This window comes from Nannobrachium achirus, assembly GCF_963921795.1.
Source record: "Nannobrachium achirus genome assembly, chromosome: 21".
Classification (NCBI taxonomy): Eukaryota; Metazoa; Chordata; class Actinopteri; order Myctophiformes; family Myctophidae; genus Nannobrachium; species Nannobrachium achirus.
In genome coordinates, this window is record NC_137828.1 from 11,916,086 (window position 1) to 11,943,918 (window position 27,833).

General features: G+C 42.8%; 1 protein-coding gene across 1 annotated transcript; it reads left to right on the forward strand.

Moving 5' to 3' along the window:
• Positions 1-5,515: 5,515 nt before the first annotated feature.
• LOC308306596 (coagulation factor XIII A chain-like) lies at positions 5,516-26,086 on the forward strand (the record flags this gene model as incomplete). The annotated part of the gene is made up of 15 exons (XM_080751635.1): positions 5,516-5,666; positions 8,710-8,976; positions 9,920-10,038; positions 11,914-12,021; positions 14,090-14,264; positions 15,158-15,296; positions 16,503-16,606; positions 17,039-17,127; positions 17,242-17,395; positions 18,800-18,915; positions 21,240-21,405; positions 23,621-23,790; positions 24,784-24,923; positions 25,450-25,555; positions 26,048-26,086. 15 exons carry the CDS (start codon positions 5,516-5,518, stop codon positions 26,084-26,086), a joined length of 2,043 nt encoding a protein of 680 aa, XP_080607761.1.
• Positions 26,087-27,833: the final 1,747 nt, after the last annotated feature.

The window sequence follows — 27,833 nt, forward strand, 5'->3', positions numbered from 1 at the left end:
TAATAATAATACATACTGACAAACAATAACGGAATATGAAAACAACACCAAACATTTCCATACAAATGAGAAACCCTGACCCTTTTTGAGAGAGAGAGAGAGAGAGAGAGAGAGAGAGAGAGAGAGAGAGAGAGAGAGAGAGAGAGAGAGAGAGAGAGAGAGAGAGAGAATGGACATTACTTACAATGAGTTAAGTTCTGAAAGGATGAGTGTACACTACAGGTGATGACAGGACAAGTGGAAGAAGTTGCTAGTTAGTTAGTTAGTTAGTTAGTTAGTTAGTTAGTTAGTTAGTTATTGTATTGACTGTAGTTTCAATGCCATTTCTACTACATGCTTGCACCTCATGGTTCACTAACATCTCAATGTCACTACAATCAAAACTACAAGCCTCTCAAAACAAACTAACTAGTAAGACATGCAACCTCGCCCTAAAGGGCGAGGTCAGGCCAATTCTTTGCCATCTGGCCAGTGATGTACTGTAAATCGGACCAGTTACCCATACTATATGGAGACCCCTGGTACCCATATATGGAGATCCATGTACTGTATGGAGATATGCTGTGAGAGCCCAAACATGCTTACTCAGTTATTCGTTATGTGAAAGTCCTATGATGTCTATGACATCTGACATCATACCCTTTTATGCCCATACATGGAGATCCCTGTCTGTAGAACCAGCCACACAGATATGGGCTGTCTTGGCCATCTGTCTTGGCCCTATATGGATTCTGTTAGTGTGGTACAGTATGTGGCCGATGTGGCCTCCATATATGGGCAATCCCATATGAAGTACTGTTAGATATGCGCTTAATATAATATTGATGACATCAGGGAAGTCCATATATGGTCATAAAAGGGATTCTGTTAGTGTGCCATCACAGTGTGCCATCACAGTGAAGCCAGAGCGTGATGTGCTGGTTTTCATAGTTAACTGCGACCTACGGTCGCGATAAGACTACTGCTGTGGTTAGATGGGTGGGCCGCGAACACGGGTGGGCCCTGACCCCTATAGCCAATCTACAAGCTTACAAGTTACAACACATTGCAACACGATGCAATGTGAGCTTGTGGATCTGCTATTTTCGCAGAGTGATCCAGTCTTTGGATCCTTAAGTGGTTAAGCTTGTTTGCAATGAAAAAGTAGTTGAAAAAGCCTTGTGAAGTACCGGCATCTAAGCTAATGTGGTGTTTATGAAGTTAAGTGTATTAGTGAGACGCTGGATCAATAAGAGTGTTTGACAGACAGACAGATTGAGTTGGCATCGATTGCTGTGTCATTGTGTGTGTGTGTGTGTGTGTGTGTGTGTGTGTGTGTGTGTGTGTGTGTGTGTGTGTGTGTGTGCGTGTGTGCGTGTGTGTGTGTGTGTGTGTGTGTGTGTGTGCTGTGCGTGCGTGCGTGCGTGCGTGCGTGCGTGCGTGCGTGCGTGCGTGTCATTGTGTTTTGGGTCTGGGTCACCTTAATCACAACAAATATCGACTCAGCACAATCACAAAACCGCACACTTCCCTGTTCTGTCTGAGAATAGGTCCGCTGTGTGTGCGAGCATGTGTGTGTGTGTGTGTTTGTGTGTGCGTGCGTGCGTGCGTGCGTGCGTGCGTGCGTGCGTGCGTGTGTGTGTGTGTGTGCACTTATATTACTACACTTTACACTTTACTTGTGGGACCAATTGTCCCCACAAGTAAAATAGTTGTAAAATCTGAAAAATAGACATTGTGTTCGGATCTACATTGTGTACCGATCTACAAGCTCACAGCACTTTGCAGAGTGACACATTTTGAGCTTTTAGATTTTAAGTGTTAGGGTTGTGGTTGAAAATGGCTAAACAATTTGCAGAAATGGCATTCATAAAATCCCGTCCTAAACTGCTGATGTCCTCACAACCGTTCCTCAGGTAATATTTAGTTCCTGAGTGGGGGTTGTCCGTTCCACATAATTAAGGGCCTGGAATCAAAATGTTTGATAAATAATAAAAAATAAATGGAATAAACTCTGTAAACATAATCACAGTAAAATCAAACACAATACATCAATACATTTAGGTCGGGGGGGGGGGGGGGGGGGGGGTTACTTCACTGGGAAATGTCAGCTTTTTTGGCTTATTTGTCAACTCGGATTTTGAGATCAAAATATTTCATCGGAGTGGATCAGATTTGGATTTTGCGAATTAGAAAAATCAAACTCACATTATTTTTATTGGCAATTCTATGATCACTGCAATGCAGTTATTGTTTAGTTTTGAATCCCCCCAAAGTTCAAACAGTGTTGAACTTTGACGAACTTTGACAAACTTTTTTGAAGGTGACACAGGGCAGTGAATGTCTGCCATTATCAAGGACCTGCAGTTTATGCAGTAGACCTCAGACTCAGACCCCCATTAGATATGATTTGTTTCTTAGTGTAATGGAACCAAATGAACAAATAAGGGTGTGTGTGTGTGTGTGTGTGTGTGTGTGTGTGTGTGTGTGTGTGTGTGTGGCAGAGTGTGTGCGCGCGCGTGTGTGTGTGTGTGTGTGTGTGTGTGTGTGTGTGTGTGTGTGTGTGTGTGTGTGTGTGTGTTTGCGTTCATGTGTGCGTGCGTACGTGTGTGACTCAGAGAAGAGGAAGCTGGGTGTGTATATAAGCAGTATGTGGGGAACAGTGAGACATTGGGTGGACCAGCTTCATCCTCCACAGAGACTACCTAACCTGCCTCTTCTTCAGGTGAGCAACATCCCACACTCCACTGCACCATTCATTTAACCCTTTAAAACCTGAGGCACATTCTACTAATGTCTTCTACAGTGGTGTAAAGTAACTAAGTATATTTACTTAAGTACTGCACTTAAGTAAAACGTTGAGGTATATTACTTTATTTGAGTATTTCCTATTTCCAATACTTTTACTTCTACTCCATTCATCTCGGATGTCGTGATGTTGCGATGCGACCCATTAAGAGCTTGTATATCGGCTATTTTCAAATATTTTTTATACATTTGAAAACTTCAAATGGGACATTCTGCATGACGACGAGTACTATACGACGATTACTTTCTGCTTTTGTTACTTTAAGTACATTTTGATACAAATACTTTTGTACTTTTACTCAAGTACATTTTGAATTCCGGTCTTTGACTTGTACCAGAGTATTTCTGCATAGCAGTATTGATACTTTTACTTAAGTAACAAATGTGAACTTGTGCTTCTTCCACCACTGGTCTTCTAAATCTTACCAGTTTTCTGAGAATGCTTATGTTTCTATATCAGTGGTACTAAGACCTTTTCCTGTCAAGGACTCACAAATTGATATGTATTTGTGTTCCAGGGACCCCCCAGAAGCAAAGATTTTAGTAAAACTAATAATAAGTTTGCTTTACAAAATGTACATATTCAACGTTTCCACAAATGTTTGTGATTTTTCAAAAATAGAAGATCTACAAGCTCATAGCGCAGAAGAACGTAGTGACGTGCTATACGAGCTTGTATATCTGCTATTTTTTAATAGCCAAGTATAAAATATGCTTGAAGTGCTTAAAAGATAAGTGATGCAAAATAATGTAAAATGACACAGAGGCTTATTTGATTGTCAGTAATTTCGCAGTGTTTTGCCAATTATTTTGAGGTCCACTTGAAATATCCTCACGACCCACCGGTGGGCCCCAGTCCACAGGTTGGGAATCACTTGTAGGCCTACAAGTATTAATATTTAGTTGAGTTCATGTTTTTATGTTTTATGAGTCCGAGTTTCCTGTCAGAAACGCTTACTTGATAGAGGCGTCATTACAGTAGATAGAAAATCTATATTTCTCTCTCCCTCTCTCTCTCTCTCTCTCTCTCTCTCTCTCTCTCTCACACACACACACACACACACACACACACACACACACACACACACACACACACACACACACACACACACACACACACACACGATTCGGACAATTCTGTGCTATTTTTAACCATTATTCTCTCTCTCTCTCTCTGCAGTATTTCAGTGACCTCTGAGTGACATTGAAGTTTGACCCTACAAAAAAAATGTCTCGACCACCCGATGCACTATTCAAGGGGCGCTACAACGGTGGACGGGTAATCAATCAATCAATCAATCAATCAATCAATCAATCAATCAATCAATCAATCATGTCATGCCATACCATAATTTCTGCCCATCCCATATGGGATTATTGCGACCGTAGGTCGCATTTACTACCAAAACCTCCACCGGCTGTCCGTGGGTGAGTGAGTGAGTCAGTCACACTTTTGCCCTGCTCATATCTCCACAACCGTTGCCCCCATCCATGCCAAATTGTGCACACACACTCCTTGACTGCCAAACTACAACCTCCAGGGACCCCCAGATGTAAAAAATGACCAGATGTGCTCACACGTCACACGTCACACTTTTTCCCTGCTTATATCTCCGCACCCGTTGACCCGATCCATGCCAGATTTTACACACACACTCCTTGCCTGCAAAACTACAACCTCCAAGGACCCCCGGAGCCCCAAGATGTAAAAAATGACCAAATGTGCAAAAATGACCAAATGACCACCCCAACGGGGCTGCTCACGGGGAATTCCCGGGGACCACCGACTCCTGGTGCTCCAGAACGGATGCAAAAGTGGTGGCGCCCCCCAGTGGAGGACCCCCTGCCACTGCAGCGCACATAAAATGCCGTAACTCGGGCTAGGAGCGTCCGGGAGAGCCGGGGCCGGTACCTATTCGTCCGCCAAGGCAACACGGAGACCCTCATTTCTCACATGGCCCTATTCTAGCGCCACCTTCAGGCCGATTTTAAAACACATTTTTGGACACTGCTCCTACAGTTTTTGCCCTAAAATCACGAATATCACTACACAGCATGTCTACACTCATGTCATCAACATGGATCAGGAAGATTTTGGAAAAACAAATTTTTGCCCTATTTGTGGAGATAAGCCACCTACGGTCGCTTATCTCCCGATTAGGGAGTCTTACTGGTATGACAAGACAATGCAAATGTACGTAAATGGCCCTCCTCCTCATTGACCTGGCCTTTTCAAGAATCTCTCTCTCTCTCTCTCTCTCTCTCTCTCTCTCTCTCTCTCTCTCCTTGTATAGCAGCCTGACAGTTCCAATAAGGAAGATGATGAATTTGACCTGCCAGAGTTTGAACCATTTGATGAAGAACACTCTGAGGCACCTGAGACCCCTGAGGCACCTGAGATACCTGAGACACCTGAGGCCACGCCCAGAGCATATTTACGTGAGCATATGTGCATATGTGCATGTGTGTGTGTGCACGCGTGCGTGCACGCACTTGTGTGTGTGTGTGTGTGTGTGTGTGTGTGTGTGTGTGTGTGTGTGTGTGTGTGTATACTATAGGCTTAAAGCCTAACACTAATGACGCCCCTCCCTGTTTCTCTCTATTTCTCTCTATTTCTCTCTCTCTCTCTCTCTCTCTCTCTCTCTCTCTCTCTATCTCTCTCTCTCTCTATCTCTCTCTCTCTCTCTCTGCAGCCGATCCTCTCACTATCGAGTCAAGAGACATAGACATGCTCACACATGTGAACAAGCCTCAGCATCACACAGAGGACTATGACAACCTCAAGCTGATCATCCGCCGGGGCCAGGAGTTCTACCTCCGCCTGCGGTTCTCCAGACCCCTCCACGATTGGGACGACTTCCAGCTGGAGTTCCTGATTGGTCAGTTTGAGTCAAGCTTATGGGGCTTTTAAGCCGTGACATCATTTTGTAGTCAGACCTCCAAGCAGATTTATTGTCAATATGTGTCCCTCACTATTTCAACAGATCCGAGACAAAAATAACGACTAAAGTATAATGCTACCACTTTCCTGTCAACAAGAAAGAGAAGCCAAATTAGTAAATAGTAAAAATAGTAAAAAAGATCCACGGGCGCTGGGGCCTTTTGGCCCCAAAAGTTCTCTGTAGTTCTGAATCAATATTATTGTAGTTCTGTAGTTCTGAATCAAGTTTATTGTAGTTCTGAATCAAGATTATTGTAGTTTTGATAACTTTTGAAACAAGCGTGAGTATGTAGATTCATTTGCATTTATTTATTTTTTGTCAATTACAGCAAGTGTTAAGGTCCGTACACACCGCCGGTGAATTGGCGAATAGCGAATTAGCGTATAATTCGCTTTTTAAAAAAAAAACCTTATAAAGTCAATGGAAGCGTCCACACCAACCGCGAATTTCATGTCGCTTTCGCTAATTCACCGGTCTGTACAGAGCTTTAGTCTTCATTAGTTGTAATGCATTAGGTTTTCTTTATTGTAAATTGTAATATCATCATGGGCATAACAATATAAAGATATCAATTCTCACTTAGAGAGACAGCTTGGTGTCATTATGGAAAGTTGTGCTACAGTGAACATGATCCTGTGTGTGTGTGTGTGTGTGTGTGTGTGTGCGTGTGTGTGTGTGTGTGTGTGTGTGTGTGTGTGTGTGTGTGGGTGCGGTGCGGTGCGGAGCGTGCACGTCTGTCTGTGTGTGTGTGTGTGTGTGTGTGTGTGTGTGTGTGTGTGTGTGTGTGTGTGTGTGTGTGTGTGTGTGTGCGCGTGCGTGCGTGCCTGCGTGCGTGCGTGCGTGCGTGCGTGCGTGCGTGTGTGTATGTGTATGTGTGTGTGTGCATGTCTGTGCACGTGTGTGCGTGCATTTGTGCGTGTGTGTGTAAGTATATAGGGAACTAATTACAGTCTCATTAAGGAACTTGACTGCATGCCATCAGGGGAGAAGTTTGATTCTTCATCATTAATTCTCTTCAAACGATAATTAAAATATCTCCTCCTCTCCTCTCCTTGTGGATCTAGATTTCACCTGTGAAAGTAGTCGCCCTATTGTGTACCATATGAACCTGACAATGCGTTGATACTCCTTTGACCCTTAATATTGTGTGCAGGGGCGTCACAAGGGTGGGGGGGGGGGGGGTGCATGGGACTGAGTTACTAGGGCCCAAGTTGAAGGAAGGGCACTAATTATTTTATACTTTAGCTATTGAAATATATATATATGCAATTTATTGAAAATTGCAGATATACAAGCTCAAAGCAAGCTTGTAGATCTGCTATTTTTGAAAAGTCATGAACATTTGTGCAAATCCTTTGAATATAGGCCTATTAAGCAAACATTTGTATCTCAAATTTTGCTTCTGGGGGGTCCCTGGAACTGAATATTTTGAGATTAGGGTCCGTGGTCAAATACATATCATTTTGGGGGTCCTTACATGAAATAGTTTGAGCACCACTGACAGAGAAAAAACATAGGTTTTTCAAAAATCTACAAAATCTACAAGCTCGCAGCGCGGCACTCGGTGCCGCGCTGTGAGCTTGTATATCTGCTATTTTTCAATAGTTAAAGCACAACATATAATGAGTAATAATGCATTCCCAGTCTAAATGGGAAAAAACCCTCCCCCATTAAAGGGGGAGACCACCCATTTTCAATATTGAACTATGTCATTAATATACCTTAGAGGAGTTGTGTGGAAATAGAAAAAAAGTTTCCCCCCTTCTGTGTTGCCTAGAACTGGAGGATCGATTTTGGGGTTTGTATTGCAAAGTACAATGGTGTGATGTCATCAAGTTGTACTTTACAATACAAACCCCAAAATCAATCCTCCAGTTCTAGGCAACACAGAAAAGGGGGAACTTTTTTTCTATTTCCACACAACTCCTCTAAGGTATATTAATGACATAGTTCAATATTGAAAATGGGTGGTCTTCCCCTTGAAGAACATTCATGGGGGGCCCGCAGTGAATCCTTGTACCCAGGGCCCAGAATGTGTTGCGACACCCCTGCTTGTGTGTAAAACATTGATATTCTTATGCACAGTAATGTCATGTCATGTGCATACTGTACCTGCTGGTTTATGCCATGTGTATAGATGTCGATATCTTAGATTTCTCCTTGATAATTTATGTTTACTTTACTGTTAGATTTTGTCCTGTGATCAGTGTTCTAAAATAACAAAGTATATTTATTCAAGTACTGTACTTACGTAGTTCACCCCAAAATGTCTTTTTTTCTATTGATTACTCAAGCCATGGAGACTTGAGTTCAATAATATGAATAGGAATAGGAATGTGACAAATACAAACAAATATTATTGAACTCAAGTCTCTATGTCGTGAGTAATCAATAGGAAAAAAAAGTCATTTTGGGGGTGAACTACTCCTTTAGTGGAATATTTCCAATTTTCATTATTTTTACTTCTAGGCTACACTGCCCTACAAAGGCAGAGTGCAGTAACTACGTTCCTGAATTTCACCCAAAAATGGGTTTAAAAGTGTTACAGCTGATCAGCCAAATGAGATAAAGGCATTTAAGTGATATTACACTGATTGTAGGTCTATATCTGTTCTTGAGCTAATTGCTCATCCCCCAATATCATGAAGGCTAATTTGACCTTTGTGTCCGAAAACGTAGTTACTGCACTCTGCCTTTGTAGGGCAGTACAGTACTTCACTAAATTCTAAATATTGTACTCTTACTCCACTATGTTTGAAAACGATAGTTTTACTCTTGATTATTATTACAAAACATACATTAACCACTTCAGCCCTATATAGCCTACATTTCGTCCATTTGAAAATAGCCGATCTACAATTTGAAAATGCCCACACCGAGCACACTCACGTATTAGTTTGTATTGGCCAGTGCGTTCCGTGCTGTATTTTCGAACGCACCCTCTGAAGACCCTGGCCTCTCTCTCCTCTGCCCCATGCAGGCTCCCACCCCACGGTCAGTCAGGGCTCTCACGTCCAGGTGATTTTCGGGCCTCGCTCGGACCCGGCCGCTGCTTGGCGGGGTCGCGTGGTGGTGGGGAATGAGATGCAGGGTGCGGAGGTGGTGCTGGGCATCACGCCGTCTCCCAACGCCATCGTGGGCAAGTACAGGATGTACGTGTCCATTTACCGCCAGAGGCTGGGACTGCATCGCACTCAGAGGGACCGCAACAAGGACTTCTACGTGCTCTTCAATGCCTGGTGTCCTGGTGAGTTTTATGACGGGCGGCAGTTATAGGGCTGTCACGATGGTGACATTTTACATGACGATTAATTGTCACTCAAATAATTGCGATTAACGATTTAATTGTTTCGTTGACAATTAGGTCTACATTTCTGTTTGGCTTTTAGGCTTTGAAGTTGCACATACATTGCAATCACATATCACACATAACATAAATATACAAAGCAATTACTGACATATTTGACAATTTTATACAAAGAACATTGATAGTGGAAATAGCCGTTCTACAAGCTCACAACGCGTCGCATCACATTGTGAGCTTGTAGATCTGCTATTTCCCCTACTTTTTGAAAGTGATTGTAACTATATTAACATTTCTCAACATGGAAACGATTATGACGATTATGCAAAATAATTGCGATTACCTCAAATAATTGCGATTAGACGATTATGTAATAATTGTGACAGCCCTAGCGGCAGTTGCTCAGGGGTAGAGAAACTGTCATTAGCAACACGGAGGGTTCCCGTAAATGGACAAAAATAGTCTGTGTTTGTAGTTATTTAGTCACGTGTTAATATATTATATATATCGTCCCTGTCCATCAGAAACCAAACTCCCTTTGTCATTTTTTCATTTTTTTCATTTTCTTTTTTCTTTTCATAAATCAGTGAACAAACATCCTTTACGTCTGTAGCCTATGTTGGTTAAAAAAATTGAACCAATGAAAAGTAGTAAAAAGCACTTCGGCCAAAACCTCTCCACTTGTGCTGGATGTTGTTATTTATTTTTATTTTTCATTTCCTGAAAATGTTAAAGTTTGGAGCTGGTATCTCCCTGACAGCAGAGATATATATTTTTGGAGCGGTGTGAAGCACAGCTAAATAAAAACACATTTGTGTGTGTGTGTGTGTGTGTGTGTGTGTGTGTGTGTGTGTGTGTGCGTGCGTGCGTGCGTGCGTGCGTGTAGAGGATCCAGTGTATCTGGCAGATGAGGCAGAGAAGCAGGAGTATGTACTGAACGATCAGGGAACCATATACCAGGGAGACCCCACGGCTGTGTCTGAGAGGAGCTGGAATTATGGACAGGTACACACACACACACGCTCACACCACGGAACCAAGAGAGTTTTTTGTGAGTATTTAAAGGGATATTCCACTTTCAAAAAAACGTTTTTTGTCATTTTATCGTCTAATCATCCAGGACAGTTTTTGAATTTCTTCATTCAGTATTTAGATATTTGATATTCATTTCCCCCCTTCCATGACCTTCCTATACAAACCCACTGTATACTTCAAACTCCATTATGACCATGATAGATTCAATGAAAACAACTGTCCTTTGAGCAGGCCGTGTTTTTTCGCTAACTTTTCTCATTTATTTTTTATAATCTTTTATTGTATTTAATAATTTTTATTTCCCACAAAAAATAATAGAAATCAATGAACACGGCCTGCTCATGTATTCGGAGCATGTCAGGAAAAAAGGACAGGTGTTTTAATTGAATCTATCATGGTTAAAATGGAGTTTGAAGTTGTAATGGGTTTGTATAAGAAGGTCCTGGAAGGGAGGAAATGGGGGGAAATGAATATCAAGTATCTAAATACTGAATGAAGAAATTCAAAAACTGTCCTGGGTGTTCATTAAAGCCTGATAGTGAGATATCCCTTTAACTTACAGCCCAAAGCCCTGGGTCCTTCCACTGTGGAGAACCAGCAATTTACAATTTAGGCCAATGGTTCTCAAACATATATATATAAAAAAAAAAGAAAGATGTCACAGACCCCCTTAACTCTCAGAGTTAGAGACCTGTAAGGGACGGGTCCATTTGGAACCGCCTCAAGGATCCCTGGGGTCCCTCGACTGATGATTTAGGCATTTAGCAGACACTCTTATCCAACAACAGCAACAGTGTATAATGCCTCTGTAAACAAGGATCACAGTTAAACCAAGAAACTAGCTTCATTCAGTCTTAACACATCGGATGCCCACGTGATCTCTGACGTCTAATTTGCTGGTGCCCATGGCAACGCGTCATTTTACCTACCGGCGAGAGTACTGGCGAGAAAAGTAATCCGAGTAAATGTAATCCGAGTATGTCCTGTTTATTTCGCGAAAATCTTTTCTTTCAGTCAGGACCGTTTTTTATCATTTCTAAGCCACAGTGTTTGTGTTACGGCATGTAGAAGAGGCTGCCGTTTTGAGAAAAAAATGAAAAAAGGAAGGGAATCCGGAGAAAACAGCACTTTTGTGCAGCCGGTAAACAGGAAGTCAACGAGCCACACAGCACGTCCGGGTGACGTAATTGCGCGCTGCATGTTGGGAAATGGAGTTGTTTCATCACCGCGGTAGCCAAGTGCAGTAGCTACAGTACAGTATAGTTTACTGTACAACGCGTCAAACGCGTCGTTGGGCACTCGTAAAGATCAAAGAGATTGACGCGTAGACACCACGTGGGCACCCGATGTGTTAACAATATACTATCAAAAGATGATCTGTAAATTGAAAGTATAGGATGCCAGGTAGACAGTGAACCTAGCATCTATCTGATAACATGCAATCCAAATATTTGTTTTGACATAAAAAAAAACTAGCCAAGTAGCACACAGCAGTATCCATAGTAAACACCTCAATGAGCTGGTCAGTATGGAAACAAATTCGCTTCCATAGGTCAGGGGACCGGCACTGCAGGCGCTGTACTCTTTCCTCACACCTGCTCACCTTAAACAGCGACACTCCCACATCACACACATGTTGGAACGTATATTACTATACTTGTGAGTACATCAAAATGCACTTGTAGGACATTTTGTCCCCAAGGAAGATTTGGTTCTTGAAAGTATAGAAATACAAGCACACACACGCACACACACACACACACTTTTGTATTTTTTTCTGTTTATCGTTCACTCTCTTAATTTCTCATCCCTTACTTACAATACTCCCTGTCTCTGTCTCTCTAGTTTGAGTTGGGAGTGTTGGATGCTTGTATCTACATCCTGGACGCAAGTCAGATGCTGATCATCAACAGAGCAGATCCAATCAAGTTGGTTCGGAAGGGATCCGCCATGGTGAGCAAGCTCTAAAAAATATAACCCCTGGAACAAAATATTTTGAGATAGCGGTCCGCAACCGCGGCCAAATACATATCGTTCTGGGTGGTCCTTGGACATGAAAAAGTGTGAGCACCACTGAGATATTCTCATAAAACTGTTAGGATTTAGAGGACACTTTTGGAATCGGCCTCAGGTCACATTGTGCCGTGATTCCCCCCTACAACCATCAGGTATATGATTTTTTTCTTCAAATAAGTCTACAGAAAGTGTTAAAATTGTTTAACCCTAACCCTAACCCTAACCCTAAAAAATGTTTTTATGTGGCCACACCCACCAGTTCATTAAGTATGCCTGGTGGTGACCCAGCTGAAGTTAGCCACAATCACAATGTTGATGATAGTATGATGTCATTATATCAGTGTATTTCAGTGGAGTGTTTTGACTCAGAGGCTTTCAGCTTTCAGGAAGTAACCAAAAATACACAAGAAGGACATATTTGCATATTATACCGGTAACCACACCTATGGGTCTATTAGAGTAATTTTAACTCCATAGACACGTACAAAACAGAAAAAGTACAAAACTATGGCCCCACCTCTTTAATGTGTTTAAGTGGTTAAGTGTTAATGTGTGTGGTTGGTTGGTGTCCCATCTGGGGTCATCGCCATGTTGGCTTGTGGTGGACATTCTTGTCAAAATATATATATTTTTTGCCATGGACATGGACATACAAAATGAGCGGACAATAATATTACCAGAAAAAGGGCACAGTGGCGCAGTCGGTAGCGCTGTCGCCTCCTGGGTTTGATTCCCGCTAGGGACGCTGTGGGATGTGTTCTCTCCTTCGCGTCATCAGGGCCCATACCCTAGGTGGGGTTGTGAAAAGGGCCTTTCTGTGTGGAGTTTGCATGTTCTCCCCGTCCCCTCACAAAAACATGCAGTAATCCTGGTTGGTCATTATAATGCCTCCCCCTGGCCAGCCGGGGCATCTGATGGAGGGGAAAGGAACTGGTTGGAATAACGTGTTCCTTCCACACGCTACGTCCTACCGGGGAAACTCCCCCTGTCAGGTGATAAGAAGCAGCTTGCTCACTCCTTATGTACTGAAGGAAGCACAGGCTCAGTTCGGGGCCCTCCCCAGGTTGGCAGAGGGAAGGGTTGGCCAGGATTGGAGCTTAGGTATTGGCACTGGGTAAAAAATCGGTTACAAAATCTTGGGATAAAAATGTATAAGAAAAATTATATTACCAGAAACACACAAAGAGTTCTGAATGACCATAACAGGTCTTTGTTATGGTCCCTTACTTGTCCATTTGGTTCCATTTGTACACTCAGTATTACGGGGTAATTGCAAATAAAACATTTGAGAACCACTAAGAGTGTCTGGAAACTTGTATTCAGGGTCTTATGATGAAAATAAGAACATTAATAATGGTGTGTAAAACAGAAGAAAAACATTGCCACAGACAAGGCCAAGTCTTTGCCACGGACACATTATGTCCGTGTACGGACACATTGATGACCCCTTGTGTCTCTCAAATATTTTTCTGTTCATCTCTCACTGTCTGCATTTCTCGGGTGTGATTACACACACCCGAAGTGAGTTTGAAAACATGACCAATGATGAAAAACTCCCATACCTACTGGGAGAAATACAACAATGTGCGAACACAGCAGCAAGATTTGTGAACTGTTGCGACAAAAGAAGGCTAGAAACACAACCACCCTATAAGGACTACAAACCATGGATTGACATCTAGACCTATACTACTGCACATACAGTATGAAACAGAGCTGCTACCTTTAAATGCATTTTGAGAAAAAATAATGCTTTCTCCAAAAGCTTTATACCCTGTATGTATATATATATATATATATATATATATATATATATATATATATATATATAATGTCACAATGCGACATAGCTCTGTTTACATGCTGTACCCCCTCCAACTGTATATATTATGTTCCCCATTTTCAACAGTTTTTATTTTATTTGTGACACTTGCTTTGGCAATGTAAACGTATGTTTTCTCATGACAATAAAGGCGCTTTGAAATTTGAATTGTGTCTCATGCAGCTGAACAGTCAGGATGACAACGGGGTGCTGGTGGGGAACTGGAGTGACGACTTCTCCCAGGGAACAGCCCCCACCCTGTGGACCGGCAGCGTGAAGATCCTCCTGCAGTACGCCCACACCGGCGTTCCTGTCTGCTTCGCTCAGTGCTGGGTGTTCGCCGGGGTCTTCAACACCTGTCAGTCAACAACCAGGGGCGTCACAAGGGGGGGGGGGGGAGTGGGACTGAGTTACTTGGGCCCAAGGTGGAGGGGCCTTCATTATTTTATACTTTAGCTATTGAAAAATAGCAGATCTACAAGCTCGCAGCGCAGCATTTAAGTCGTGAAAATGTGTGCAAATCTTTGAATATATGTGGTCCCTGGAACTAAATATTTTGAGATGGGGGTCCGAGGTTAAATACATATAATTTTGGGGGTCCTTCACATGAAAAAGTTTGAGCACCGCTGACATAGAAACATAGGTTTAAAAAAAAAAACTGGGATTTAGATTTAGATTAGATTTAGGATTTAGAAGACATTAGAATCGGGTCAAAAATATTCAAAAATAGCAGATCTACAAGTGAGCTTGTAGATCTGCTATTTTTCAATAGTTAAAGCACAAAATAATGCGTAATAATGCGTTCCCAGTCTAAATGGGTTAGACCCCCTCCCCCTATGAAGAACATTCATGGGGTGTCCGCAGTGAATCCTTGTACCCAGGGACCAGAATTTGGTGCGACACCCCTGTCAACGACAACAGCACGCTCTCAACCTGTGGGCCCCCGCAGATGATTAGCTTAATGTGCAACTTTGTTTTCTCACTCAACAGTAAACAAGCTCCTTGTGTCACAAGTGATTCAACTTGATCAATCGCAAACAAAAAGATGCACGCATTTCTGATCGCAGACACGTTGCTCACACTCATCTGCCATTCTCTCTCTCTCTCTCTCTCTCTCTCTCTCTCTCTCTCTCTCTCTCTCTCTCTCTCTCTCTCTCTCTCTCTCTTCTCTGTCTCGGTCTCTGTATCGGTGTCTGTCTGTCTGTCGATCTGTCTCTCTCTCTCTCCAACTCCATGTGTATGTACATCCAGTCCTGCGTTGCCTGGGCATTCCAGCCAGAGCGTTGACTAACTTCAGCTCAGCTCATGACAACACTGGCAACCTGAAGACCGACCTCATCTTCAGACTGGACGGAACACCTGATAAAGAGAACACCAGAGACTCCATCTGGTTGGTTCACACAACTGTCAATCATGTCTGTTATCTGTACCATTGGTCAGTTTGTCTGTTAATTTAATGAATAATCTTTTGTGCCGTGCGTTTACACTCCATTGTCTTGTAGTGTTCTGTGAGAAGAGAGGAGAAGTAGATTGAAAGATAGAAAACCGGTTAAATAAATAAATAAACATAAATGGTAATGGAAAGTATTAATATCCAGTCAGGGTGAAGGTTGACCATTTATTTGAAAAGATTAAGCAACAGAAACAGCATTTACAGCAGCCCCAGACAGCCCGTCGGGTAGAAGCTTCTCAAGCACAATCTCAGACCGTTCTTAGTGTCCACTCTAAGAGATTCTATTATAAATAGTCTTACAAGGATATGTGCTAAAGATAAAGGACACCAATACTTACAGAAGTCTTTACAGAACAGTATATGTGCTATATAGACAGATTATGCTGACAGAGGGTAGTAGCAGTTTGTGTGGGATGTCACCTGCAGGATGGACAGCTGTAGTAAAGTCAAACCAAACCTTTGGTTTGAGAAGTTGCCGACAATGCATTTAAACTATATTTAACACAGCTGAACACAGTAGATTAATACATATATGTTGCAATATGTAAATTCAGCCACCACAATATACATTGCAAATACATTATTATCATACTGTATGCACTGCAGATGTGTAAATGTTCTTTTAGAAACATTAGCGTCATATGCAGGTGTGTACATGTTGCTTGTGAAACATTAGCATCACATTGTCACTGTCGGGCAGAAAACTCGTTTCTCCAAGTTTCAAATGTGTATGTTTTTTCCCGTAAAATAAGCCTTCATCATACAAGACTGTCGAACAAAACTAGTGAAAATAGCCGATCTACAAGCACACAATGCCTTGCGATGTGAGGCTATTTTCACAATTTTAAACCATTTTTAAAATTATAAATACAGGTTTTGGACATACAAGGTTTTTGGACATACAAGGTTTTCCACCCGACAACGAGATTATTATTTTTACTACTACTACTTCCACAACTATTAGGTTTACTAGTAATAGGCTAATATTGCTGATGTCACAATGTGATGTCACAACAGGTCAGCAGCTATAGACATTGAGAGGCGTTACAGACAAGATACGGACAAGATGTGACCGTTTTCATAGTTAACTGCGACCTCAATACGGTCGCAATAATGTTGATGTGACTGCTGTGTGTTCCACAGGAACTACCACTGTTGGAATGAGGCCTGGATGACCAGAGCAGACCTTCCTCAAGATCTGGGAGGCTGGCAGGCCGTGGACGCTACACCTCAGGAGACCAGCGACGGTACCACTATTACTGACTCACTTCAATTTCTTTTTTTTAACAGCTTCTCTAAACACTATTAAACACAATTTTATTTGTGAGTGTTGGTGGATGCTTGGACGGACGGACGGACGGACGGACGGACGGACGGACAGACAGACGGACGGATGATTATCATTGTGTTCATGCCTTAAAGGGATATTCCACTTTCTTTTTCTTTTCTTTTTTGTCATTTTCTCCTTTAATCAGGCTTTTATGACCTCCCTGGACAGATTTTAATTTGATTGATTCAATATTTTTTACTTTTTATAGTTATAGTTACGTAAGTGCTCAGTGTGAATGGTCCTTTAGAGTAGACTAGACAGACAGACAGACAGACAGACAGACAGACAGACAGACAGACAGACAGACAGAGAGACGGACAGACAGTGACATATTGCTGTATTTTCCCAGGTCATTTTCGCTGTGGTCCTGCATCAGTCAAAGCGATCAAGGATGGCCTGATGTATCACCCATTTGATGCTGCATTTGTCTTTGCTGAGGTGCGTATCGCAGGCCTAGCTATGTCACTGATCAGTGGTCCGACAGGTCAACACTGCTTTTATTGTAACTATAGGGATAAACAGTGACTCCATAGTGATGTGGTTTGTCTTCAGGTGAACAGTGATCTTGTCTTCAGGAAGAGGGACAAGTACGGCGTTCTGAGAACCTCCCGGGTGGACAAGACTCACGTGGGACACGTCATCCTGACCAAGGCTGTGGGATTTGACATTCCCTTTGACATCACACGCAACTACAAGTACATTGAAGGTATAGCCGTGGCAAAGTAACACACACAAGCACACACGCAAGCTCGCAGTCTCTAACACAGTATCTCGCTTTGTCTCCGTCTGTCTGTCTCTCTATATATCTCAATTCAATTCAATTCAGTTCAAATCAATTCAATTCAATTCAATTCAAAGGGGATTTATTGGCATGAGAAAACATACGTTTACATTGCCAAAGCATGTGTCAACATATAATAAAAACAGTAGAAAATGGGGAACGTATATGTTACAGTTCTTTTGAGGTACCAGTAAGATAGGTGTTGGAGCACTTGTTTTGTAGTTCACCACACCCCCCTACCACCACCACCTGATTAATTCACTTTGATAGTGTCTGTAATCAACACGAACAAACGAAATAATGCACGTGCAATGAAAAGGGGATGCAGAAAAAACAACCAGTACAAACCCTTCCCCCTCACTCTAAATTAATTACTGTTGGAAGCCGGAGTAAAATCAATACATATTAATGCCCTCAGCCGGTCATTTGACCTTCTGTCTCACTTTCTTACAGGAAGTTATAATACATAAATAGCAACATCTCCCTCTGTGTGTGTGTGTGTGTGTGTGTGTGTGTGTGTGTGTGTGCAGGGGTGTCACCAAATTCTGGGCCCTGGGTACAAGGATTCACTGTGGGACCCCCATGAATGTTCTTTATAGGGGGAGGGAACGCATTTAGACTGTGAACGCATTATTACGCATTTTTTGTGCTTTAACTATTGAAAAATAGCAGATATACAACAAGCTTACAGCTCACATTAACTGCGAGCTTGTAGATCTGCTATTTTTGAAAAATCGTGAACATTTTGTGCAAGTCTTTGAATATTTCAAATCGTTCAGTTAAAAAAAAAAAAAAATCATTTTTCTGTGTCAGTGGTGCTCAAACCTTTTCATGGGAAGGACCCCCAAAATGATAGGTATTTGGCCACGGACCCCAATCTCAAAATATTTAGTTCCAGGGACCCCCCCAGAAGCAACATTTTTGTTACAAATGTTCGCTTAAAAAAATAAGAAAATTCAAAGATTTTCACACATTTTCACGACTTTTCAAAAATAGCAGATCCACAAGTCGCGCTGTGAGCTTGTATATCTACTATTTTTCAATATCTAAAGTATAAAATAATGAAGGCCCCTCCACCTTGGGCCCTAGTAACTCAGTCCCACTTTCCCCTCCCCGTTGTGACGACCCTGTGTGTGTGTGTGTGTGTGTGTGTGTGTGTGTGTGTGTGTGTGTGTGTGTGTGTGTGTGTGTGTGTGCGCATGTGTGCGTGTGTGTGTGTGTGTGTGTGTGTGTGTGTGTGTGTGTGTGTGTGTGTGTGTGTGTGTGTGTGTGTGCGTGTGCGACTGTGCGTGTGCGCGTGCGTTTGTGCGCCCGCGTGTATGTGTGCAGGCTGTGTTGAGGATATAGCGACTATGGCCTTGGCCGAGAAGTATGGGCTGAAGAGGGAGCTTCCGGAGTTCCTCGCTGCCGTGGACAAAATGGCTGTCAACCTCGACTGCCAACAGGTACATGGGTTTCCCAAAGTGGTGCCGTGATGCCAGTTCTGATAATATTTGGAGTGCATCAATACCACTTCAGTAAAACAGACCTGATTTGCACTGTACTTGAGTTCTTTTTCCATCTACCCCATCTCTCTTCACCCAGGGACGTGCTGGCCAATGGGAAAAGCGGGACAACTCCCGAACGGCCGGTTCATTCCCGGCCGGTCCAGGCCGGCCATTAGGAAGAAATTTAAAATAAAATGTCGGCCTTCGTTCCATTTTGGGGGCTGGGCGGCCAAGTAAATCGTCACTGTCGGGCAGAAACCTTGTATCTCCAAGTTTCAATTTTTTTTCGCAAAGCAAAGCCCTGCTTCATCATACAAGGCCGTTGCACAAAAGTAGTGAAAACAGCAGATCTACAAGCACACAACGCCTCGCACCGTGAGGCGTTGTGTGCTTGTAGATCGGCTGTTTTCACTAGTTTAAATCATTTTTGAAATGATAAATACAAAACAAACGGTTTTGGACATATAAGGTTTCCACCCGACAAAGAAATTAGGGCCTCTCCAACTCTTTTTCCTGGGCTGAATCAGGGGCCCAGCACGTCCCTGTCTTCACCAAAAATCAAAGCAGATCTACAAGCTCACAACGCTCTATTTTTGGTGAACCTTCCCCAGGATAGAGATGCTGGGGTTCATTCAAGTGGTTAAAAGGTCAAGTATAACGTTATTTTCAGTCAGTTCTGATGGAAACGGATATTTCTCATTGACATAGCCTACCGTATCTCAGGTGGAAAGATGTGCATATTTACCTATAGCGTAATATGATATACGATTAAAAAAATGTACGGCGTAATTCAGGGGTGCCATGGATGAAAAAGCTATTTACTGGGGTGCCCTGAGTCAAAAACAATGCACTCTACAGATGTCTGTCAGCATCGACTGTAAACAGGTACATTATACAGGCGAGGTCGCGACAATTCTTGGCCATCTGGCCAGTGATGTACAGTATATACAGGGTTCCATCCCATTTTTACCAATGAAATTCCAAAACTTTTACAAAACTTTTCCAGAATATTTCACTGAGTCGCTTACTCAGGCAATGCCCAAAGACAGGCAGTTTAGCAAAAATAAAGCATGCACGCTGCGAAAATCAATAACCTTCCAGGACCCTTGATCAATTCCAAAACTTTTCCAGTAATGGACAAATATTTTTCTAATTTCAAAATATTTCCAGGAATTTCATGACCGTGGGAACCCTGTGTATATCGGATCAGTTACCCATATATGGAGACCCCTGCATGATAGTCAACAATGTTATGTCAAAACATGCCCATATATGGGCATTACCAAATATGGGCATTCCCAGATATGTCCTTAATATTGATGACATTGGGACAGGGATCTCCACAGTATGGGCAAAAAACGCATGTTAATTAGTAAAGCAGGGCATCAGCATTGGACAATGCTGATGAAGACAATGTAGGTCAAAACGCGCCCGTTGTTCTCTGTCCAAGAGGTAAATAAACCATGTGAAAAGGATTTCCTTGTGTGCTGGCACCTTCTTTTCTTCATGTTACTATTGAGCCGTGCACCTAAAAGACTTTACTTAACTTGGAGTGGTGCGGGTTTTCTGCTCTTGTGCAGTCTCTTTCTCCCTTGGCGAGTTAGGGCCTGGGTTTGATGCCTGGGGATCTCCAAATATGGGCATAAGGGGGTACCCTAACAGGGCATCATCTGGGAATGCCCATACTGTATATGGACATTTTATTTATTTTATCCTTTATTAATATATATATATATATATATATATATATATATATATATATATATATATATAGGCCATTGAGGCCTGATCTATTGTCTGATCACACTGGATTGAAGGCGAGAAACTCTGATGTTTCCCCCTCTCCTCTCCTCTCTCAATTCAATTCAATTCAATTCAATTCAATTCAATTCAAAGGGCTTTATTGGCATGAGAAACATATGTTTACATTGCCAAAGCAGAAATGTACACAATACAATACAATACAATCGGAACAAAATATTTACAGGTGTAACAGTTTTCATGGATCAAGGTTACATGCAGGCAGAGCAGGGATATATACAATGGTTTTTAAGGTGGTTGGGTTCCATTTGATATCCTTCTCCTATCACAGCAGCTAGCTCACACATCTTGCTGCTGTGCTTGCACATTGTTTTACTTCACCAAGCAGGTATGGGAGTTTTTCATCTTTGGTCATGTTTTCAAACTCTCCTTGGGTGGTTATGATCTGTGGGATGTATGTGTCTCTGATCTCTCTCTCTCTCTCTCTCTCTCTCTCTCTCTCTCTCTCTCTCTCTGTGCAGGTGTACATGGGCGAGGGCTTCAACCTGGTCTTAGACTTCAGCAACAAGGCGGACCGTGAGGCCATCGTCCACTTCACTCTCATTGGCTCTGTGGTCCACTACACTGGAGTGGCAACCATGCAGATCAAAGACCACCGGCAGAGCGTCACTGTGGCACCGCTCCATTGTGAGTTTTGTGTGTGCGTGCGTGTGTGCGTGCGTGCGTGCGTGCGTGCGTGCGTGCGTGCGTGCGTGCGTGCGTGCGTGCGTGTGTGTGTGTGTGTGTGTGTGTCAGGCACGTGCACACAGACATCAAAGGGGGCTTGAGCCCCTGCCCTTTTCCCCGTCTGTAAAAAGTGACTACCTCTCCAGACCATGAGTGCAGTTTTCACTATGGTGACACTGGCCTAAACCATTCAGTTATGTTACAAACAGTAGGCCTGCCACAATTATTACATACTTGTCTATTAAATCCCAATTATTTGACATAATCACAATTATTTTGTCATAATCGTCATACTCGTTTCCATGTTGACATTTTCAAAAAATTTAAAAAAATTGTGGAAATAGCAGATCTACAAGCTCACAACACGTCGCATCGCACCTATTCCCACTATCAATGTTATTTTTTAACACATATGGTGCCAACCCCGAGTTTCCCGAGTTTGTATTGGTACCAACGCTGTGCCAACCCCGAGTTTCCCGAGTTTGGGCCGTTTTTGAAAAAAAAAAAAAAAAAAAAAAAAAAAAATTTTTGGACCTCCAGAAATGTATTAGGCATGATCGCGATCGCGAAATTGCATGTTTAACCCCCATACCAACCCATTCTTTCAAACATGGCAGCCATGTTTGTTTACATCTGAAGAAAACATAATGGCTGATAAATCATGAATGCCTGAACGGATTTCCAAGCGGATTTTTTTGTTTGAAAGCTGTGAACAGTGCGCACACACGTGGTGCATCATCTAGGCATGGGCGTGCACTTTTTACACAATTGCGCAATTACATGGAAGTCTATGGTAACCATGGCAACGTAGGACATTGAAGAGAAAAAATCATGGCTACATATTAAGTATAAAGTTGTCAAATATGTCAGTAATTTGTTTGTATATTTAGGTTATGTGTCATATCTGCCACGTGCAACTTCAAAGCCTACACGCCTAACAGAGATGTAATTGTTAACAACAAAAAACACAATTAAATTGTTAATTGCAATTTTGTGAGTGACAATTAATCGTCATGTAAAAATTAGTGAAACTTTTGAACCACTTGAACCCTAGCTTCAACATTCTGAGAACTTTAGCCAAAAATAGCAGATCTAGAAGCTCACAATGCCTCGCAGAGCTTGTAGATCAGCTATTTTCGGCAAAGAGGTTTGGTGTAGAGGGAAGGAAGAGCAGACTAAGTACAGAGTGAAAGGTCAAGTTTTTTTTAAGTATTGATAGTTCAAGTGGTTAAATATATGAAAACACAAATTGACATGAATCCAAAATCAATGAAACTATATGGAATCTATGAACAGGTTGTGGGGGTCCCTGCTTCATATCGCTCTCAACTAAGGGGTCCTTGGCATGAAAACGTTGAAGACCCCTGCAGTACACAAATCTGCAGCATGGAATCACTTCAAAACATGCAAACTACAAACATGTGATCGTATAGTGGTGATTAATACATTTCTTTCTTCTTCTTTTTCATAGAGCACCTAACCCAGTGAGAGCTATTTTCATATTTATATTATTAATTATTTACAGAACATTTCAAAATGTCACATGTGTGTGCGTGCGTGCGTGCGTGCGTGCGTGCGTGCGTGAGTGCGTGCGTGCGTGCGTGCGTGCGCGTGTGTGTGTGCAGGCACGTGCACACATAGACATCAAAGGGGGCTTGAGCCCCTGCCCTTTTACCCGTCTGGTAGTGCCCTCTCCAGACCATGAATGCAGTTTTTTACTGTGGTGAAAGAAACCAACTAAGGTAAATGCCCCCTTCCCATACCATACCTGAAGGCAGCATTCAAGAGAATTGCCTTGTCCAAACTGAACTTGAATGCAGCATCTAATGTTGAAAGAATTGCCCTCTCTGGGTAGAAATCCCAGTATTCACACTTGATTATCCTTAGTTCAGTGTGGTATCAAATACTGAAAATAGCCGACCTCCAAGCTCATAACGCATCGCAGCGCGACACGTAGTGAGCTTGGAGGTCTGCTATTTTCCATATTTCCACCAAAAGGCCCTTTTAGAAATGTCAGCCCCTGCCTCTCTAACATTCTCTGCACGTCCCTGTGTGTGTGTGTGTGTGTGTGTGTGTGTGTGTGTGTGTGTGTGTGTGTGTGTGTGTGTGTGTGTGTGTGTGTGTGTGCGTGTGCGGGTGTATGTGTGTGTGTGTGTGTGTGTGTGTGTGTGTTCAGCTCACCGTGTTTACGTGGTCATAGAGAACAGGGATTACATGCACCATATGGGCTCACAGAACAGCCTGCAGTTCGTGCTGACTGGAGAGGCGGACATTGGAGACGGGTTCAAGCAACCGCTGAGCGCCATCAGAGTTGTCACCCTCAAGGCCCCACAAATCACAATCTCGGTGAGCCCCCCACACCCACACCCACACCCACACCCACCACACCCACACCCACACCCACACCCACACCCACACCCACACCCACACACCCACACAAAATACAAACCCATAAAAAAGTAAGTAAAAGCAACAGCTAAGCTAATTGTCTTAATAACACAGACGAGCAAAGCAATGGTTGATCGTTTTGAACTTTGCACGTGTCACTATCCAGCTCCAGTGGCCTTGTTGCGACCGCTAGGTCGCAAGTTACAATGAAAAGCTCCACCGGCTGTCTTTCTGTCTGTCTGTCTGTCTGTCTGTCTGTCTGTCTGTCTGTCTGTCTGTCTGTCTGTCTGTCTGTCACGTCACGTCACATCACATCACATCACATCACATCACATCACATCACATCACATCACATCTGATCACGTCACGTCACGTCACGTCACGTCACGTCACGTCACGTCACGTCACGTCACACCTTTGCCCCTACTCTTATCTCTGCCACCGTTGGCCCTATCATTGCCAAACTTTGCACACACACTCCTTGGATGGCAAATCACAACCTCCGCCCCTGATTACTCACATGGCCCTCCTCTAGCACCGCCATCAGGCCGATCTTTTCAAAACACATTTTTGGACACTGCTCCTACAGATGTTGCCCTAAAATCACGCAAAGCGGTACACAGTATGTCAGTATCTCTAACGTCATGTCATCAACATGGACTGTCCCATTTCCCATATTCCCTCCTGATTGCCTATGATTGCCTTCTAAAGTTTGTGTATGCGACGTGATTGTGTCGGGTCGGGTCATATACCAAAGACAGAAGAATGGCACCCAATGCCTCCCTGCTTGGCACTCAGCATCAAAGGTTGGATTGGGGGTGAGTCCCTGCGACATACTAGACATGGCGCGACCTCACCCTGAGGAGTCTTACTAGTAACCATATCATCTTTTTATTGTGTTGTGTGACTTGTGAATTGGTGTGGTGTGGTGTGGTGTCATGTTGTGTGTAGATGAGTGGCGTGCCCAAGGTGAACTATGAGATGTTCAGCACCCTGGAGTTCACCAACCCTTTCAGTGACATTACACTGGTCAACGTGTACGTCGCCATGGAGGGAACTAGACTCATGCCGTACAGAGTCAAATACTACAGGTACACACGCACGCGCACGCGCACACACACACACACACACACACACACACACACACACACACACACACACACACACACACACACACACACACACACACACACACACACACACACACACACACAGCCTTGAAATTAATGGACAGCACCGCTCAGTTCACACTGGTGTGATTTTTAGAGTAAAGTATAATTTAGATCATTTAGTAACTAGTAATGTAACTAGTAAAAAAACTTGCCCAACACTGCTCACAACACAATGTTGTGAGCTTTTTGGAAACATTCTGAAGGAAATGTGAGCACAAAATATTTTCAGGTGGGGTGTCCGCAGCCAAAGTCAATTTGGGGGCCCTTAAAACGTTAGAGAGCCACTGGCCATGGGGTCCTGTAACCCTTGTTGCAGACCCCTGCAATATTAGAGAATTTATCACTAATATTTTGTCCTTTCTTCGTGTGTGTGTGTGTGTGTGTGTGTGTGTGTGTGTGTGTGTGTGTGCGTGTGCGTGTGCGTGTGCGTGTGTGTGTGTGTCAGGGAGCTGGCTCCTGGAGTCACCATCACTTGGAAAGAGCCCTGCTATCCCAGGTCACCTGGACCCAGACGCATGTTCGCTATCCTGGACGCTGACAACCTCAAACTGGTACACACACGCACACACATACACACAGTGTTGTATTGGTGGTGTCACGCGCATATACAGTACACGCCCTCCCCGAATCCTTTTGAGCAGGAGCATGCCAAAGACATGCACAATGTACAACAAACCCTCAGCAACTTTTATAGAAGCTGTAGTTTCACACCAGTCTTTATTATGAATTCACATAGGAACAAACTTGGATGCATTTCATTGGTCTGCTAACTCCATTAGTGTAGGTGTTAAGCAACATTAAATTAAGCAATATTACACAAGAGGGTGTGGGTTATCATGATTATTGACAAGCCTGCGTTTCTGCAGGAACATGCCACACACACACACACACACACACACACACACACACACACACACACACACACACACACACACACACACACACACACACACACACAGCTTTCTACACATCTACTGTATATTACACGACCAACAACATAAATTAAACAACTATACCTAAACACACACATTGTGTTCTTATAGGTGTGGGGACACGTTGATGTCAACATTGAACCCTACTGAGCTGATTGGTTCACACCACACCCGCCAGCCCCGCCCTACAGCACACTTTCACCCTATCAGCGCCTGAGCCTCAGATGGAGTGGGTGGGGCCAAACTGCACCAACCTGCATTTGACTGGTTATTCTTCTCATTGTTTTGCTTAATTTCATTATTATTACTTTTTTTTTTTTTTATCTCACACCTCTTGATTTGACCCATTGTCAGCCCTCTAATTGATTGGTCAATAACCGACCAACCAGCAGGCTCCTTCCACCTGGTTCCAGTAAGACTCCCTAATCGGGAGATAAGCGACCACCATCAGGTCGCATAATGCATAAATTGGCCATAGCAACCTCATGGTGGCGTTAGAAGAGTGGAATGTGAGAAATCTTGCCAGTTATTAACCAAATGGACCCTTACAGGTCTGTAACTTTTAGACTTAAATTGTCACTGATAATTTTACAGTATAGATTGGGATCTCAGAGAATTACTCATTTAAAGGACAACTCCTCTAAGGCCGAATCCTGACTCATAATCGTGTATCCTGTAAGAGTTCTTTCTCCTGATTGGACGTAAATTGGTATCCTGACCTGAAAATGTATTTTATTTTTACTAAAGAGCTGGAAAGACGGGGAGATGAGCACTGTTACTGAACAATCACTACCAATCAGAATATAGAGCTATTTAACACTTTTAATAAATAAATATCACATATTAACACCTTTAACACTGCAGCTGGGATGTTGACCAGTATAACCACTGTGATATTAAAACTGTATAGCTGTGCACTGCCTAACTCTGCCAATAAACGAACATTGCAAAGACAGAATGGTGTTAGTGTCTCTCTCTCTCTCTCTCTCTCTCTCTCTCTCTCTCTCTGTGTGTGTGTGTGTGTGTGTGTGTGTGTGTGTGTGTGTGTGTGTGTGTGTGTGTGTGTGTGTGTGTGTGTGTGTGTGTGCGTGCGTGCGCGCACGTGTATCACCACCAGGTGTCACCACCTGCATGTTATTCATGGGAAAACAAACATCTAGCACTCACTCATCCAAAGGTGAATCCAACCAGAGGTAGAAGTAGTACTCAGATGTTGCTTGCTGCTGTTGTCTTTTTATTCGAGTAAAAGTACAAATAGCCTTGAGTAGTGGTTCTCAACCTGTGGCACATGTACCACTAGTGGTACTTGAGCCCCTCTCTGGTGGTACTCAGAGGAGTCTCCCAAAAAAGAAAAAAGACATAAGGAGAGTGAAATGTTTATACTCTACTTAAAGTCCCAGAAACGAATCTTGTCACCATGGGTGACCGTGCTTTCTCGGTCCGGGCACCCAGGCTCTGGAATGCCCTGCCTGAGGCTCTTAGATTAGTTACGTCACTGTATTCTTTTAAGACACAACTGAAAACTCACCTGTACACCAAGGCTTTTAATTAGCCTTTTATGTACTATGTTCTATTTTCTTTTATTATTTTGTTTTACTTATTTTGTTTAGTTGTTTACCTTTTAAATGCTACTGTTTACTGTTGTCTTATCTCATTGAATTTTATTGCACTGTATTTTATTCTGCCATTGGAAAGCACTTTGTAACCTTGTTTTGAAAAGTGCTCTATAAATAAAGTTTATTATTATTATTATTATTATATAGGTAGTTCTTCTGGCCTAGCAATTAGGCCAGCCGGTCATTATTGGCTTAGGAATGTAACAAAAACAACAAAATCTCCATGAATTCAAGGAATCAATTGAGGGACTGCCCATAAGTCCGAAGGTTCATTAGTCCGA